Source organism: Lactuca serriola, chromosome 5 (assembly GCF_051521515.1).
Source record: "Lactuca serriola cultivar US96UC23 chromosome 5, Lser_US96UC23_V15, whole genome shotgun sequence".
Lineage (NCBI taxonomy): Eukaryota > Viridiplantae > Streptophyta > Magnoliopsida > Asterales > Asteraceae > Lactuca > Lactuca serriola.
The window spans coordinates 242,877,414-242,896,227 of NC_136412.1; the positions used below are offsets into that span (position 1 = coordinate 242,877,414).

The window sequence follows — 18,814 nt, forward strand, 5'->3', positions numbered from 1 at the left end:
TATCAGGTTTACACAGATTGTCGCTCCGATAGTAACAGAGGATACTAGAATTTCATGTGATGTTTCTTGCAAGTTGCAATTAGATGTGAGAGAACGATGAAGATATAAAAGGTAAGAAAGAGGTAAGGAAGTTGATGTATGCCACGGAAGATGGGAGAGATGACAGGGTGGGTGGGACCCACATGTATTAAACAATTTGTTTTATAGTTTCTTTTAATAAGTTAATAATAAATATAATAATTAAAATAATAGATACAGGTATAACTGTCTTTTTAAGTCGTTCAGGGACCAACAACATGATAAAATCAAACTACAGGATAGTCCGAATTAAAAAAAAAAAAAAAAAAAGTTACGGGTCAAGTGTGCAAATCACCCCAAACCACAGGGACGATTTGTGTAGTTGATTATTATGTATAAAGAAGAAGAGAGGGGTTATGACTTACAAAGGGGTAAGTAAGGGAGAGGGAGGTTATGAGTTAATATGGGACCCATTTATGAACTATACCTAAGGTTGGAATGATTTTTAATAAATTTATGAATTATATGTAATTACGTAAATACAATGGAATGTTTAAATTCTACTTTATATATTATTTGATCATTTTTATAATCTTTGTAATATGAAGTTGTTTTTGTTAGACGATAAAATTATAATTTTTCTCATCCAGTTAGAGAGGGTGCTTGACATACTTTTGAAATGATTTTTTGGTTTTTTTTTTTTCAAATCAAAAAGTTTAAAAAGATATTTGAGAATTCTAAAAGTTTTTTTAAATAGTTTTTTGGTAAGAAGAAAATACATTTTTTAAAAGTTTTTTTAGAATAGCTTTTTGGCAAGAAGAAAATATATTTTTTAAAAGTTTTTTTAGAATAGCTTTTTGGCAAGAAGAAAACACATCTTTTTTAAAAATCATAAAATACTAGTTTTAGATTACTTTTTTAAAAATAAAAAACTAAAAACTATTCCAAACACAATTTAAAAACATATTTTGACAAAAATAAAAAGTCAATAAAGTTTTTTATAAAAAGGCCTTTTGAAAGCGAAACACACCTTCAACAATAGTGAATCATTAGACCTTTGAATAGTTCAGGCCTGGCGTCTTAATTATTCAGCAGGCACTGAATCTTTCGGTTTCTGCTAAAAAAAACCCCAAATAACTCTGATCTCTTAATGTGTCTACTTCATCACAATTCACAAAATAGCTCAAAGCTAAAACTTGATACATTAATGCTACAAACTTTGTATCACTTTGAGAGGAAAAGAGGGGTTCATACACTCTTTTTATGACTTGCCATTAATCCTTTCTACAACTGTGATAAGCCCCTGAGTCCCAAGCTTACCGTCCCCATTAGCAACCATACCGGAAAATAATTGCTTAGATAAAGCAGCGCCGGGCAACACCACCACCTTATCACCCTCCTCCTCCACAACATCTAAACCCATCCCTAAATCTTTCACCATGTACTCAGCAAACCCACCAGGCCTAAAGTCTCTTCCGATCATCCTTTCCCCAAATAAATCCATCGCTATAGACCCTGCAGCTCCTCCCCTCACCGCCTCCAACCACCGTCCCTTATCCAGCCCTGCCGCCTCAGCAAACACCAGTCCTTCACTCAACCCCAACAAACTCCCACCCACTGTGATCTGATTAGCAATCTTACAGCTCTGTCCACACCCAGCAACACCCACGTAAGTCGGTTTCCCCATTAAATTAAACAAAGGAGATAGCCACTTCACAACGCCTTCATCTCCGGCAGCTAGTATAGCCAATTTCCCTTCTCTAGCGCCAATATCACCACCGGATACCGGAGCATCGACGGACCAGCAATTCTTCTCGCGGGCAGCATCAAAAATCTGTTTCGCAAGAGTTGGGTGGCTGCTAGTGTGATCGATTATGACACTGCCGGGGTTTAAAGAAGATAGAATTGAATCAGGATTCTCTAAGACAATTTGTCGAACATCTGATGGGTGTCCCAGCATTGTGAATACCACATCGCTTGCTTTGGCGACTTCCGATGGGGAGTCAACGAGATGGGCGCCTTGCGATTGGAGTGATAGGGTTTTGGAAGGGGTTCGAGCGTAGATGTTGAGCACGTAGCCGGCGGATAGAAGCCGGGAGGCCATTGCAGCGCCCATTACTCCTGTGCCTATCCATCCGATTCGGGTTTGTGATGGGGTTATCGGTGTTGGGTACGGACTGTTCATCGTGGAGAAGGAAAATGGTCCGCCGGAGATGAGGAATAAACGGTGTTTGGTCGATAAAAGTGTTTGGTTTTTGTCGTTAACATAGAGAAAATTACATAATTGGTCTGTATGGTTTCTCAAATTTACAAGTTCATCCCCTAACTTTTTCGGTTTATATGATGATCTTTCTAGTTTTTATTTGTTGCATGTTGGTCTCTAATCTATATAAAATTACTTATATATAATTTTTAATTTCTTTTACAGTTTGTTTTTAATTGTTTTAGAGGGAAATATCCAGAAAAGTCGTAGTATTTACCATAGTTTACGAAAAAGTCCAACTAAATTTTGTTTATGAAAAAACATGAATTACGGGTAAAAATGACGATTTAATCAAATTTTCACAATTTATCGGTTTCATTACTTATCCGGTTCCATTAAAGTCTCATTATTTTACTATAATTTGTGAATAAGTCTCAAACTAAAACTTAGTGATGATTTGACCATTTTCTCCATGTAATATATATTTTACCGGTTTCATTACTGACATGAACGCCTAGTCATTAAATGAGCTAATAAGATGGATACTATGAGTTATATAATGATATGTTTACCGTAAAATTTGATATCCATCTCATAACTTGTTTATGATTATGTAAGGTCAACAATAAAACCGGTAAAATATGTGTTTCTGGTCAAGGCCAACCCTAAAGGGAGGGCAAGCTGAGCAACCGCCCTAGGCCTCGCCAAATCTCGCGGCCCCTATAAATTATGATTAATACATGTATAGTTTTTCTATATAAAATATAATGTACATCTGAATTAGCAAAGGTACTTGGAGTTGAGATGGTTGAGGCCCCGACGTAGCAATCTTAAGAGCTGGTATGCCCCGTGTTCGAATCTTGGTCTTTTCTTTATAATCGAGTTTTGGTATTTTTCTTTATAATCTAGTTTTGTAATGGTTTTTTAAGAGGTCCTTCTCTCAAAGCGACTTTTTAGTTTTCAAGAAACAATTGAATCAACTGAATCGCCTTCCCAATGCGAGTTTTGATTTCGAGAGTGAATTTTTATTTTTTAAGAAGAAACCAAACCACCTTCCCAAAGATACTTCACTTATAATTCTAGGGTCTTTATCGATTAAGACCTTGTGTTCTGGGGCGACTTCAAGCTTTCTTGGTTCGTTTCAACGAGTTCAAGCTTCCCAATGTTCTAAGGCGACTTTATATAAATCTCAAATCAGTGCCTTTAGTCTTCCTTGGTTCATTTCAAGAAGTTCAAATGTATTGATTATTTATTTTGGTTTTGCTTGATTTATGATATTCCTTGACCTAAACCAACACTTGTATGCATTGCTCTATTGTGTCCCTTTGAGAAAGAGAATAAAGGAAAATTCTGTTTGTATGAGTTCAATTTTTAGCGGATTAAAAAGAAAAGTAAAAAAAATGATTATACCATTACATTTCTCAATTCCTCTTTAAACTTAGGGGGTGTTTGGGATTGCTATTAAACATCAAAAGTCCTTTTTGTAAAATGATCTTTTTGTAAAAGAAGCTCTTTAAAAAGTATTTGGATTAGCAAAAGACTTTTAGCTTAACTTTTACATGTAAAATCACAAAAAGTTAGGTTTTTGTGACTTTTTGAAACCCTTCATTTTACTATATACAAAAAGTCATTCAAAAAAGAATTTTTCTATTACCCAAACATCTTTTTAACTTTTTGAAAAAGTTAAAATTCAAAAGTCATTCTAAAGCAATCCTAAACACCCCCTTAATAATACATAATCCCATATCCTTTTTCCTATTACATCCTCTCATTTCTTTCCTTCTCTATAATTTTTAATCTTAAGAGCAAGGTGTTAGCCTTCTCGGTTTCTTTGTAATTAAATAAAATTAAAACGCCCTTCAACCCCTGTGGTGACTATTTTTTAAAATGTAAAATGTCTTTAATATTTTTTTATGTTTGCGGAATAAAATATGGACCAAAAGTCTTTTTCTATGTACATTAGTCTTTTCATAAAGTATATGTTTTTTAAAGTCTTTATGAAAAAAGATCAGTGGTGTTGGTGGTGGCTACGATGGTGAAGGTTGCGGAAGTGATGGTGGTGGTGGCGGCAGAGTTAGAGGAGGTGGGGCGGCAAAGGTGGTGGTGGACTGGTGATTGTGGAAGTGACATCGATAATAAAGCGGTGATGTCGACATTGGTGATGGAAAAAGAAACATCTTCCAAAATCAAAAACTATTTTTTTTAAGATCAAAATGACTTTTTTATGTCTTTTGTATAGTTGGTGACTTACGTGTTGTTTGAAAAAAAAAATTGACCTCTTATTTCTACGTATGAAAGACATTTGAGGAAAATATTATCATTCTCTCAAGACGACAAACTTTACCTATTGCTGAAGAAGATCAAGATTGGAGCAAAGAGACACGAGTAAGGGGAGGTCGTTGTTATTTATGAATGATTTCTGTAAAAACCTCCATCAACACATCCATCATTGCTCCATAATGGATGATACTTTTTCATATAATGATTTGTGGTGCTGGTGCAATGAAGAGATTTCAGTGTAAATCCCTCGGTTTAACTTTTCATATGTTCTCAATGATGATTAGAAATAAACTTGCATTGACATCTTTATATACGAATTGCAAAAGGGGTTGAAGATTCTTACTTGTTTCTCTTTTATATGTTGTCAATTCTTATGTAAATCCCGCTAAATTTGGATGAAGAAAAAGGAGAGTGAACGGCTAGGTTTATCGACGGAAGCATTTATTCTTCAAAAGGAGCTCACCAGTTTGGAAATATTCACCCACTTGATAAGGGGGTGTTTATATTGCTTATTTAACTTAATAATTTAAAATATATATATATATATATATATATATATATATATATATATATATATATATATATATATATATATATATATATATATATATATTAGTTTATGTGATGGTAAAAATAAGTTTTTTTTAAAAATATTTGGATTATTTTATATTATGACAAAAAAAACATATGAATCGATAAGCTTTTTTAATGTTTGAATTAGCTTAAATATGTATATGTAAAATGACCAATGATATGCCTTACATACTTGTAACTATTTAATATTTTTATATATAAGATTTTATGTAAATATATTAAATTATAAACTAAAATGTTAGATTTTGATGGAGGTATTATTGTGGTTTCATATTTATAAGTATAAATTGTTTTAAAAAGTAAAAAAAAAATGTAACTTATATAGAAAATGACTTTTTGAGGTTGGTAAAAAGTTATTTACTAATGTGTTTATTAGCTTTCCAAATATTTTTGACTTTTTGAGAAGTTAATAAATCAACAAATCATTTTAAAACTTAATCCTAAACACCCGTTAAGTTTGCGATAATCACGATTCACAAGCATTATATTGTCAAATCATTATTTGAAGGACAGATTGCTAAAGAAGATAAGCAAACAACTTTGCATGTTTATCGTTCATATATTGTTTAAACATTGAATATTAAGTATTAAAAGAATATGATATTTGTTAGAAGTTCATTCATTGTTATTTCGCATCCGGTAAAACTTGTTAGTCATAAATAAGTAAATAACCAGTTCCTTATTATGTATATTCCATATCATGCTTAAGGATTGGATTGTACAAAGCTTATCGAATGAAAATGGTTCCTTAAACTTTTTGGAATCATATCCGACCTTGCTTTTATAGAATGTATAATATTTAGAATAATTATGTATCATTCTCTTTATTCTCAAAGATATTCATAGATTACAATGAAAGTCTTATAACTTGCAAAAACTCAAGATACCCAACATCATCATCTATTATATCATTTTAGGACTAACAGACAATGGTTTTCATAGACTTACAACACAAACCTCACTACACAAGCCCTATACTACTCTCAATAACAGTTCACTCAACCTAATCTAAAAGATGATTAAGAACAACAAACTTAGGGGGGGGGGGGGGGGGGGGGGTAGTGTGTGTGTAGGGACGTATGGAGTTAAAGAAATAGAAAAAGAACTTGGGTGGTGGAGGTGTTTCTATGGGATTGGAAAGTTATTCATAGACAACGATTTTTCTTCATACACAAGGATTTATGTTTTATAGAGTTGTACAATACAACATTTTGAAACACAAATTATTGTGTATGGAGAAAAATTAGATCATGTAAAAACATGTAAGTGGTCAGTGGATAAGGTGTAGAACCGAAATAACGGTAGGTTTCTGGAACAAGAAATTTTTGGTGTATTTATTTAAAAAAAAAAAAAAAAAAAAAAAGAAGATGATGATGATGACGGTGTCTATAATATGGTGAAATAGTCATCGTTAAGATAGTTTTAAAATGGTTTAAAAGTCATTGGATTTTAAATTCGATTTTGAAGTTTAAAAGTGTTGGGAATAGGATCCTATTCTTCAAAATAGCTTTAATTTCTTTGAAATAGCAATGTTAAATCAATTAAATCATTACAGAAATTTCAAGTAGATTAATGTAAATCGTAAAATTATTGTTAACAACTATTTAGTCTAGTTGAATAGCTTTTCTATTGTGTGAGAAGTCTTAGGTTCAAAAGTTGTAATTTTAATATCTATAATTTATTTTATTATTCCCATTCCATCCATTTATCCAAAAAAACAAAATAGAAGGATAACCTCGGGAGAGAAGGACGTTGATCGAGCTTTTCCATGCCAAATCCCAGTTTCGGTTAAAGACCCAGAACATGCTACAGATCTATACTAATGAAGTTTTTATGTGAGAAAGTCAAGTTAGGAAGTCCTTCTCTCATTCTGGTGCTTGTAAGATAAGACCAGCAGATGAATTAGGAAAGAGGATCTATGCCCGGTTAAAGTGAAAAGTTGTAGTGAGAGCGACGGGGCTTACTTTATCTTTGGTTCAGCTACTAAATAGATAAGTCCTTTCTGCTCGACTATAGCCATCAGGGTGGGGATGAGGCAGAAACACTTGCCGCACGTGATAATGCCACATTAGATAGAAGGCTTGTACAAAAAAAACCGGTTTACGATCCGAACCGGTGGCCGAACCGAAAACCGGTTCACTGTTGAAATGATCCGATGCCGAACTGAACCGCCGGTTTGTAGTAATTAGGACTTTTAGCCATTCGAACCGATTTTGAACCGGTTTATGCTGAACCGGTCAAGAAAACCGGTTTTGAACTGATTTTGAACCTGTCTAGAGAACCAATCTTACAAATTAACCATGCATATATTAGCCATGATATCCTAAGAAACAAAGCAAACATTGTAAAAAAGAAGCAATTCCGTCCGATTTTTTTGAAATGGCACACCGGACCGGTTTTGAACCGGTTTATGGTGAACCGATTTGAGGTGAACCGGTTTGTATTGAACCGAACCGGTTTGTATAGGTTCGAATTATTTTGGTGGTGAACCGGTTTGAAACCGAACTGGTTTTGACCTTGTTGACCAGAACCGAACCGGTTTTTTGAACCGGTCCGGTTAAAAAAAATGGGTTTGTGCACGCCTAGATGTATAGTTTTTTGTATTTAAATGGGCCTCCAAAATGGGCCGTGTCTGTTTATTCATGCAGTGATGTAGGGCTGCAAGAGCATTAGTGATTTTAGGACAAACATGTTAAATTACAAGATAAAATACGACCCAATTAATAGTCAAAACTTAAAAACACAAAATAAAAACAACTTATTTTAAAAATAAAATAAAATGCAAACACTTATCAACGTTGAGTCCCAAACTCATAGCCATGTAAATTAAGACCTCGTATGAGGGTCTTATTATATTATTCCATAAATTTTATACTTCCATCAATACCATATATATTAATATTAGGTTCTTGGAGGAATAATCATCAAACTCGTTGTATTCTTCAACCTGAAGAGTTCTTCCAGTTGAGGACTGATATTCAAAGCAGACTGTATAACCACCGGTGATATTGCCTTCCAAATCGACATATTTCCAGCTAATTGCTCCTTAACAGGCCTGTCAAATATAATCAATTACACATAAAAAAAAAACAAATTTAAAAATATAAAACAAGTGAAAAATAAAACTATTAGCATAAAATTAAGGAACATTCAACGTTTAAAATATTCAAAAATGTAATTTCGTTCTTGCAATATATAACAATTAGTCAATTATGCCACCATCTTTTGTGGCCTTTATGAGATGATTTATGTAATGATGTATGTATGTATGTTGTATTATGAATTTATGACTCACTTTGAAGAAGTTATGAGTGAAAAGAGTTCCATTCCACTTTGGTCTGCAATCACAGTTACAGCATAGAATTGAGGAACAACGATCAAGTAGCCTTCTCCCACTTCGCCATCAAAACTGGGCTTCCCTTCATTACCCACAACCCGGATCCGACCACTTCCCTTAGCAACATAATTGACGGAAACGGATCCATCTACCACATAGCTTGGTGCCAGTATAGCCTTACCTTCCAACCTCACAAATCGTGCACTCAAACCCATTCCAACAAGCACCGGAAAATCCTTTTCCGTCAAGGAATTGATGATTCCACCACCTTCCACAACAACGTCAGCTGCCGGAGTATCAATGGTGGCATATACTTTCTCCTTCATGTGTTCTTCGGTTGGATTTGGAAACTCAATTCCATTCCTAAGTTTAACGATCAGACCTCCTGTTTGGCTGCCTACTACATCTTCAGCTTCCTTGGTGTCGAGATTGAAGATTTTCGAGACAAGATCCGATTGGAATCCATGTAGCATCCCTTGAACTCCGATCAAGAAGAAGTAGCCCATCTCACCGGAGACTTGGCCTTTGGTGGTTTCACCCAGGAATACGGTGGTGAAATCGATGCCACCATCATTGAACCACCATGACACCGTTCCCCTTGACAATGGAAGTACATCCCCTTTCTTGATCACCACGACCGTTTCTTCTGAGCTATTGGGTGCCACCATTCCAACTGTGCACTTACCTTCAAGAACGTAAGCGAGTTTGGAGGAATCAGAAAAGTGAGGAAGAGCAAACCCAAGAGGATGAAGGAGAAGCCTGCCAGCAGCAAGCTTGGATTCCATCAACAATGGCGATTTGGATGTTGACCATGCATAGTAGGCTCCCCCTTCCCCTTCGTACACTGTCTGGTCTGCCTTCTCCGCCACCAATTTCATCTCCATTTTTTCGTGAAAATTGGAAATGTGAAGCTTATAAATCAAAAGAGATGGAAACTATGTATGAATCGAAAATCTGGAGGGCGTTAAAATATATAGGCCACTTTCTTGTATTATTATGAGTTAAATGCATGTTTATCCCCTCACGTTTTTATTTTTTAAATTTATCATTTTATGTAATGAAATGGATTTCTTAATGATTCATACAACAATGTATACTGACACCATTAATTTGTATATTAATTTATGTAATAAAGCTAATTTCTACATAACTTGGTAAGCTTTTAATTAACAACTTGAGACGTTGTATAATTTGGCTCAAAAGCTATCTTATTTAATCATTGCAGATTTTTGCCGGTATAGAGCATCCACAATTAGTAGAGTTTATGTTTTTTTTATGACATCAAATCATATATAACTCATCAATTTATAAAGTTCTAAACAATCTCCAAAATATAAGAGCTTTTCCACGAACTTATTTATTGAATCCACCGAATGAAAAGCCGCTATTTTGCTTTTCTTTTTCCAGGAAAATCATTTAGGGGCGTTTGTTTAGTTTGATTCCTAAGGAATTGAAAGGAATTGAAAACTAAAATCCAATAGAAAATATGTTTGGCTTACAGAAGGAATGGAATATGATTTCCATAAGTACTTTTTAATCCGAAGATTTCTCATTCATCCCCCATGTATCAAGAATCCACATACTGTTAGCTTATCTTTTTTTTTTTTTTATTTAAATTACACAATTACCCTCCCATATATATGCGATTCTTTGTAAAACAAAATCATCTATGTGATTTTTCATATCTTTTCTACGATTACCTTCTTTTATCAATTATATATATCTCCAATCGGTATTTGTCAAAAAAAAAATCATCTATCGATCATAGTTATTGTGCTGCCGTATTTCACCTCTGGTTCGTCATTCTTCTACTGCTTTGGTGTATCTATCATCTTTGTTTACAGGTAAACATCTCATGTTCTATTTTTCTGCAATTAACTGTGTTGAACCATTTTTTTTATATATTTGTAATCTATGATTCATCTTTGCGTGATAGAAAATAGAATAATTTTTTAACATTTGTGATGCTTACTACATCTCTAGTTTCTTTGTGTGAAGTATGAACAATTTTCTTTACATGATATGTACGTGTAAGGCTTTTGCTTTAGATTTATTATGTGGGAAGTGCAGCTACTCCTTTTTTAACTATGCCTACCAAGTGTTTGTATTATTGCCTATGTGGTATTTTTTATATTTGCCGTTATGAGCTTTGATTTTCTTTTGCTTTTTACTCCTATTACTAATAAAGATTATTTTATTGGAGAAGGTGATATACAAGTCCAAAACATTATTTTAAAAGCTATAATTATCAACCATTCAATTCATAAATAAGTTCACATATTAGTTTGTTTGCATGCTTCATACATTATTTGATAAGTCCAATTGATTCTTTTTTTCATAGTAAATATACCTATGGATTTCCAAGGTAGACGGATATATACACTTTTAAAGATGCAATGTCATTATTTTTTTATGATTGCATATGAACTTGCAACTCAAATATGTTAATGATCTAATTTCATAAAAATATAAAATATTATTTCTTTGAAATGTAAAATTTTCTTTGTATGAGAGATGAACAGGAAATGGCACGGCTTAGTCTAACTAGAAGCAAACATAGAAAGAGGATAAATCAAATAGTTGTTACGTTTTGAAATGAAGTTATGACAACTATTACATGGTTTTTTATCACAGTGTGCAAGTTACTACAAATATACGGAGGGGATAAACCACGTATCAAAAACATATCTTCAAATGTGGATCGGCAATCAATATTGCACAAATATGCTTACAAAAGAGACAATACGTGCATATCACACCTTAGGATGACCCGAAGATGTTTTACAAAGTTGTGTGACATGCTTCATACATTAGGTGGGTTAAGATCAAGTAGACATGTTGATATCGATGAACAAGTGGCCATATTTCTTCACATTATTGCACATAATGTGAAGAACCGTGTCATGATCATAGGCCGTTCCCAACATTCTGGCGAAACAATTAGCAAAATTGTTACGCGAGTTTGCAACGCAGTGATAAGGTTGCATCCACATTTGTTTAAGAAACCCGAACCTGTTACAGAAAACTCTACAGATCAAAGATGGAAGTGGTTTAAGGTATATATACTACTTATAAAATTTTCATGTAGTGTATAAATTTCTTGATATAATATATGACCATTTCTTTTCTTATATCGTGTAGAACTGTCTAGGAGCTTTAGATGGAACACAAATAAAGTGCTTAGTGCCACTTAAAGACAAGCCTAAATATAGGACACGGAAAAATGATATTGCCACAAATATACTAGGTGTGTGTTCACAAGATATGCAGTTTATCTATGTTTTACCGGGGTGGGAGGGCTCATCTGTGGATGGTAGAGTGCTTCGAGATGCCCTACTTAGGCCACATGGATTGAAGGTCCCGAGGCCGGGTATGTATAATAATTGGTATTGTGGATATATATTAGTTATAGTTATTAATTATACTAACTATATTATACATAGGTTATTATTTGGTAGATGTTGGTTATATAAATGGTGAAGGATTCTTAGCCCCATATAGAGGTCAAATATATCATTTGAATGATTGGCATGCTGGACACCAACCAACTACACCTAAAGAATTATTCAACATGAGACATTCTTCTGCTAGAAATGTTATAGAAAGATGTTTTGGTATTTTGAAGGCGAGATGGGGAATTTTAAGAGACAAATCATATTATCCTATTGACCTTAAAAATAAGATTATAATGGCATGTTGTCTTCTTCATAATTATATAAGGCAAGAAATGACAGTTGATCCATTTGAGAACCGCTTTGAACTAGACGAGGGAACTGGAGATGTCGGTGGTGGAGATGATGATAATATCACTTCTGTTGGTGTATCAAATGAGTGGACTACATTTAGAAACAACTTAGCGCAAACTATGTTTGATTCTTGGCATACTACACATTGATCATTTCTTTTTTGTTATGTTTATGATTTACTATGAATGAATTTGTGCTACCTTTGTTATTTTTAGTAATAAAGTTTTATTTTTTTTACTGGTTATATTTTTTTATATATATGGTTGGGTATTATTGTATTGCATGCATTTTTTTCATCTATTTTTTTTTTGTTTATAATAATAGGTGTGATGGAAAAAAACAGAAATTGTCGCAACTGGACTATTACTGAAGATGTCAAGCTTGTGGAAGCATTGGTAAATATGGTGAACATGGGAGGATTTAAAGCAGATAATGGTTTTAAATCTAGATATTTACAACATCTAGAAAACGCATTGAAGGAAAAAAAAAATTCCAAACTCTAGCATTTTAGGTAAACCCCACATTGAGTCAAGGATCAAAACTATGAAAAAAGATTGGCAAGTCGTTTATGATATGGTGAATGGTACAAACACAAGTGGTTTCGGTTATGATAACTCCACTCATTTTGTAACAGCTGAACCATCAGTTTGGGATTCTTATTTACTGGTACAATATTAAAATTCTTATATATTTTATGACTTTTTAACTATTTATATTATATTTTTATGTGCTAATGTTTTATGATACACAATAGGTTCATAAAGAGGCCGGAAAATGGAGAAATAAGATATTTCCTCATTACGAGGATTTATGTATCATTTTTGGAAAGGATAGAGCTCAAGGAAATAAAGCCAAAGGTTTTGCCCAAATGGAAGAAGATGCAAACAATGAAGAACAATCTGAACAAGCTGAAGACGGTTTTGAAGAACAAACCACAGAAAATGAAGAATCTCCAAACGTGGGCTCCAAAAAGAGAAAAAGTAGAGTCGATGCTGTTATTAAGGGAATAACTATTGCAGCTAATGTCCTTGGAGAAAAACTTGAAAAAGCGGCGACTGGCATGAATCAAGCAATACTAGGAGAAACAGAAGTACAAAAAAAAAAAAGCTTCGATGGTGATTCCTGAAATTTCAAAAATGCAGTCATTGAGTACCTTGAATATGTTCAAAGCAAGTAGGAAAATAATACGTGATCCGGAAACCGTGTTAAGCTTTTGGAATTTGGAAGGAGAAGATCGGGAGGATTTTGTGAGGTTCATGTTGGAAGAGTGATATGATTATGAATTAGGTATTTAGACAACATTTTACGTAGTGCATGGTTAACTTTTTTTTAATTTAATATTGGGAATAATGAATGGCTTCATTGCTTTATATTATTATATATAATCATTTTGTTTCAATTTAAAAAATATATTTATTATTTGTAGTTGTTCAACGAAATGCAAGTTAGTTATTTTTTTTAATTTATATTTTGTAGAATAGTTCCATAAAAAGATGTTGTAATTAAATAAAATTGTCTTAAAATAATTAAATAAATAAAACTTTGTCTTGTTTATTAAAAAATATAAAGGGTATTGTCGTCATATTATAAAATTTATTTTCCAATTCCTTTGTAAAATCAACAAACCAAACAGAAAACAGATTTCATTCCTTGTCCTCCAAACGCATTTCAACTTCTAGTACATTCAGATTCCAATTCCTTCATAATCCAATTCTTTTGACAGATTTCATTTCTTCAAAAAACATTCTGCGAAATAAACGCCCCTAAAGATTGAGAATGGTTTAGAAAGACCATTCATATTTAAAAACTTTTCAAAAAAACATTATTTTTTTAATAATACAATCGTAATTTCTAACCATGGACCAAAGTTTATTAACCACTAGGATTGAGAATAGTTTGGGATTTTGTTAGTTTTGATTTGATTTTTTTTTTTTGCACACCTATATTAACCACTAGCTTCATTTTTCATGTTATGAGAAGACATCCAACATATCTAATGAAGTGGAATTACCCTTGTTTCAAATTATATTTTGAATATATAGGATTTTTAGCTAATTAAATATCAATTTTGATGACATTTTCTATATAATTTCAAACCATTGTGATACTAGTTTAAGAAGATATGTACGTTGTCTTGTGATTGAATAAAATTTGAAGTTCTTGGTTAATAAGGGTGTTAACCAAAAACCAAAAACAAAAAAACAAAAAAAAAAAAACAAAGAAAAACAAAAAACCCAAAAACTATATAATTTGAAAATCAAAGATTTTTTAGAAGAACCCTCTTTCCGTATAGTTTCTTATAGACAAAATTGCAACAATGGTCCCTGTGGTATGTCAAAACTAGCATGTTTGGGCCAAAACGGTTTTGGCTAGCATCAATAGTCCAAAAGTTTCATTTTCTTGCAAGTTTGGTCCAATTTGGTTTGATTTTTTTTGGAAAGACGATTTTGCCCTTATTATTTAGTTTTTTATTTTTGTTTTATTACCAACAAATAAAAATAATTAAAAATAAAACAAAATAAAATACACACACACTCTCTCTCTCTCTAATATCATCTCTCTCTCTCTCTCTCTCTTCAAAGTTGTCGGACCACCACATCAGTCGGACGACCACCGCCATTCAGACCACCACCACTAGTCGGACCACCACCTCTTACTGGAACCCTAGCATTTTCCGACGACGACTTCGTTGTGCCATCCATTTCATTTCCAGAATTCAGATCAAGGATCGTTGCCTCCAACCGTGGCTCAATTTTCCAATGATGACGAATGGAGACGGTGTTTCGGATCTTTGATGATGACCCCACTGGAGAAAGAATTTGCACTTCTGAGAGAGAGGCAAAGAGGCGTCTCCGACAAACCTACCCCTAACGTCATTGTGTTTGTATCTCGAAGCTTAAAGCTGTCGTCGGAGAAAAGCGAAGACGATGTAAAATCAAGCCACATACTCCCCCCTTTCAACGTAGTTCTTGTGGAACCCCTCCCATTAAGGGTGAACAGACGTCAACGTCGTTTTGGCTTCACCAGATCGATGACCCCCTTGATCGATGACAACCACCTCGTCGGAGGCTTAACAGCCGAGGAAAATCGATCCGAGGTGTCTTCCCCTCGATTTCCAATCGCGAAACCCTCCATCTGAAAACCCTAGCCGCCAAGAAACCCTAATCGTCAAAAACCCAAACTTTAGATCTCGATCTCCTTTCTCTCGTTGGCATTTGTGTAGGTTCAAAGGGAGGGTAGCAACGATCGAATCGGGTGTTTGGGGTGGTGCTACCCGACCGGAGGGAGGCGGAGGGGTAGCCTAGGCCGGCGACAACCACTTGTTCTTCTTCTTTGGACAGTGGTAAACAAGAAACGAGAGAGAGAGAGAGAGAGAGAGAGAGGTAGGGTATTTTATTTTATTTTTAATTGTTTGTAATAAAACAAAAATGAAAAATTAAATAATAAGGGCAAAATCGTCTTTCCAACAAAATTCAAACCAAATTGGACCAAACTTGCAAGAAAATGAAACTTTTGGACCATTGATGCTAGCCAAAACCGTTTTGGCCCAAACATGCTAGTTTTGACATACCATAGGGACCATTTTTGCAATTTTGTCTTTCTTATATATAAAAACCGGAAAATGCCAAAAAGGTACTTAACCAAAATATTAAACATTATGTCATTTTATGTGTTTAATTGATTATTGGGGGTGTTAAAATTACAATAAATAAAATTACAAATCAAAACTCAACAAAATATGAAACCAAAACAGGAAAAACCGATGGTTTGATATTTCAAAGTCAAAAAAGAAAAAAAAAAAAAAAAAAAAAAAAAAAAAAAAAAAAAAAAGAAGAAGAAGAAGAAAAAGAAACTAGTCATTTGCACGCTTAGTGGTTATAAATTAACACTCTTCCATCGATAGGTATTATGTAGTATTCTAGAAAAAAAATTTAAAAAAAAATTTGAAATTTTTTTTAATACATATGGTTAATCTGAAAACTTTTAAAGAATGAATGACGTTTCTAAAATAATAATAATAATAATAATAATAATAATAATAATAATAATAATAATAATAATGGTTTCTATTGACAAAGTGTAAAAATTGTTCTTATGGTTTGCTGCAAACCATATAAATTTATATGTTATTTGAAATAGTTCTTGATTAATTAAACTCTCACAATAATTTTTGACATAACTGCAAAAATGGTTCTTATAGTTTGTAATTTTTCCGATTTTGATCTAAACCTTGAAAAAATTGGATAGATGATCATTTTGAGCATCTTTCACTACATATTTGGTCATTCCGAAAATTAAGAAGACTATGTTACCATTTTAATTTCTTTTTCCTTATGGGTTGCATATGCCCTACGCACTCTCCTCTACGTCCAGCATAGAGGGTGCCTTCACAAACGCCAGGTTCGAATCCTGGTATGCGCAACATACCTCCAGGTACACCCAGCGTACCAGAGATGAATCTAAAATTTCCATTTAGCTCTTATTTCGTTGAGACAAAGTACCAAACTTTAGATCCAACTATCAAGGGACGTCTTAATGGATAAAGTCTTCGACTTTACTCATTTGCATTCATACAAGGGTAAAAGCTCAAACCCTTGGTCCAAAAATTATCCAAAGTCCCACAACTCTTGCATGGCTTAAAGATAATGCCAAGCCTTTCATTTTTATGGATCCATGAGCTTAAAACTACATATCAAGGACCTGGAGTAGCTTATACTCCACTGGATCAAACTATGGGATAAAAAATGCACACAAACTTTAAACTATTAAGATCTAAGCAACAAACTCATCAAGATTCGAACTTTGTACCTTCAAATGATGCTTGAGGGTGAGATGCTTTTGGATCTAAGTGGTCTTGAGCTTCCAAGGTGGTTCTTCAATCTTCTCCTTGCTTTAATGACACCATAACACACACTCTCAAGCTCAAAATGTACACACAATAGATTAGGGTTTGCTATAGACGAAATAAGGAGTGGAAGCTGACGAGGGAAGGAATCTTGAGGAGTTAATGATGCTTAAATAGTGCTCAAACCCTAAAAATTAGGGTTTGTGTTTTAGTCACGTACGCCCAACGTACCAAAGTGTACGCCCATCGTACGTGTAAGGTGGCGCGTTTCTCCTTAATGGGTTATGGGACCAATCTTGCAAAAAGATTTCATATTAAGGGTCAAAAGTGTAAATTACCTGAGTAATTGAATGTTACAAATCGGGTAAGTAATGAAACCAGTAAATCGGGAAAATGGGTCAAATCTTCGTTTTTATAGGTAATTCATGTTTTTTCATAAACAAATTTTAGTTTTGGACTTTTTCGTAAGTTAGTGTAAACTATTATGACTTTTTTGGAGATTTTCCTATACTTAACAATTAAGAAATTTGGATGGAGAGAGAGAGAGAGAGAGAGAGAGAGAGAGAGAGAGAATGTGTGTGTGAGGGTGGGGAGGGTAGTGGTGGTGGTGGTGGTGGTGGTCGCCCTTTTCAACTGGAGGTGGTAATAACCGGAGGAGGGAGAAAACTAGGAGGAGAATATGTGAATATAGATTGGATTGTGGGGTGATGGTGATGGTGGACCCCCTTTATTTTTATAACTTAATATTAAAAAATGAGAAAAAAAAACAAATTAAAATAATATATTAGTCTTTTCAAGTTCAAACTAATTTCATGAAGAAACTTGTTGAAAATGATTCTATCCAAATTTTAAAGGGTGTAGTTTTTTTTTTCTGAAGAAATATAAACTATGGGGATCATTTTTGCAATTTTGTCCTTTTTTTTTACTTTTAAGATCTTATTTGACCAAATACCTCTTGACAATGCCCCTATTGCTAATGCTTTGTAGGACCTAGTGAGTCTTCAATGACTTAACTTAGAATACAAGTGTACAAATAGATTGAAAAAATACAATTAAACCGGATCGAAAAAAGACTAGTCAAATCCAGTTCGAAAAAACTGAACCGTTCCAAAATTAACTAGACCACTTTTATGCATCTCCAACTTAGAATACCATATCATGTGGTTCCTTCTTTCGACGACCCTCCTCCAACTCACGGTGACGTCCCCTTCCTTGGCCGCCAATACAACTATGAACTCAACAATGGACGATAAAATGTATCATGCCGAATGTTCAAGTCCCGTTGTGGACATAAGTATAGTTTAGGAGTAGATTAATTTATCATTCAAAAAAAGTATTTTACTAGTACGATATTTCATATTTGGTTTGATGTTAGTGATTTTAATTTGTTTGTTGGTGGTCGTTGGCTCCGTGTCCAAAAATTCAATGTTGATTTATTGCTCAACATTAATTCATTGTATTGGACGCATTTGAAATTGTTGTTTATACGTATTTTTCATGAACTACATATTTTATTACGTTGAGCATGTTTTACTTGTGTAACGTGTGCTATATGGTTTAAGTGATTTATAAGTCATGCCTGTGTACTTGTTTGGTTGTTAACACTCTGGTGGTGTTTGTTTTTTGTCTGCAGATCTTTCTGACATCTTCTGTCTGCGCGGCGCAGACCACGTGTAGACATTAGCCTTCGCAGACTGTTTGTTTTTTTGAAGATTGTAGACCTAAAAATGTTTGTGTGCCCTCTTCTTGGTGTAGATATGGACCAGAGTCTTCTAACATCTTCAGACATC

The 18,814-nt window shown here is 33.7% G+C and overlaps 2 protein-coding genes and 1 pseudogene across 3 annotated transcripts; 1 reads left to right on the forward strand and 2 right to left on the reverse strand.

The window, feature by feature from the left end:
- Positions 1-984: 984 nt before the first annotated feature.
- On the reverse strand, positions 985-2,438 carry LOC145053871 (putative 3-hydroxyisobutyrate dehydrogenase-like 3, mitochondrial). Its single transcript, XM_079001989.1, has one exon. It carries the CDS (start codon positions 2,201-2,203, stop codon positions 1,280-1,282), a length of 924 nt encoding a protein of 307 aa, XP_078858115.1. The 5' UTR covers positions 2,204-2,438; the 3' UTR covers positions 985-1,279.
- A 5,369-nt stretch (positions 2,439-7,807) lies between these two features.
- LOC145051519 (glutelin type-D 1-like) lies at positions 7,808-9,361 on the reverse strand. The gene is made up of 2 exons (XM_078999459.1): positions 8,391-9,361; positions 7,808-8,150 (listed from the first exon to the last, which is right to left on the reverse strand). Exons 1-2 carry the CDS (start codon positions 9,314-9,316, stop codon positions 7,997-7,999), a joined length of 1,080 nt encoding a protein of 359 aa, XP_078855585.1. The 5' UTR covers positions 9,317-9,361; the 3' UTR covers positions 7,808-7,996.
- Positions 9,362-12,507: 3,146 nt separating this feature from the next.
- LOC145051520 (uncharacterized) lies at positions 12,508-13,548 on the forward strand (annotated as a pseudogene). Its single transcript, XR_013683671.1, has 2 exons — positions 12,508-12,844; positions 12,933-13,548. The product of XR_013683671.1 is annotated as an uncharacterized LOC145051520 (transcript).
- Positions 13,549-18,814: the final 5,266 nt, after the last annotated feature.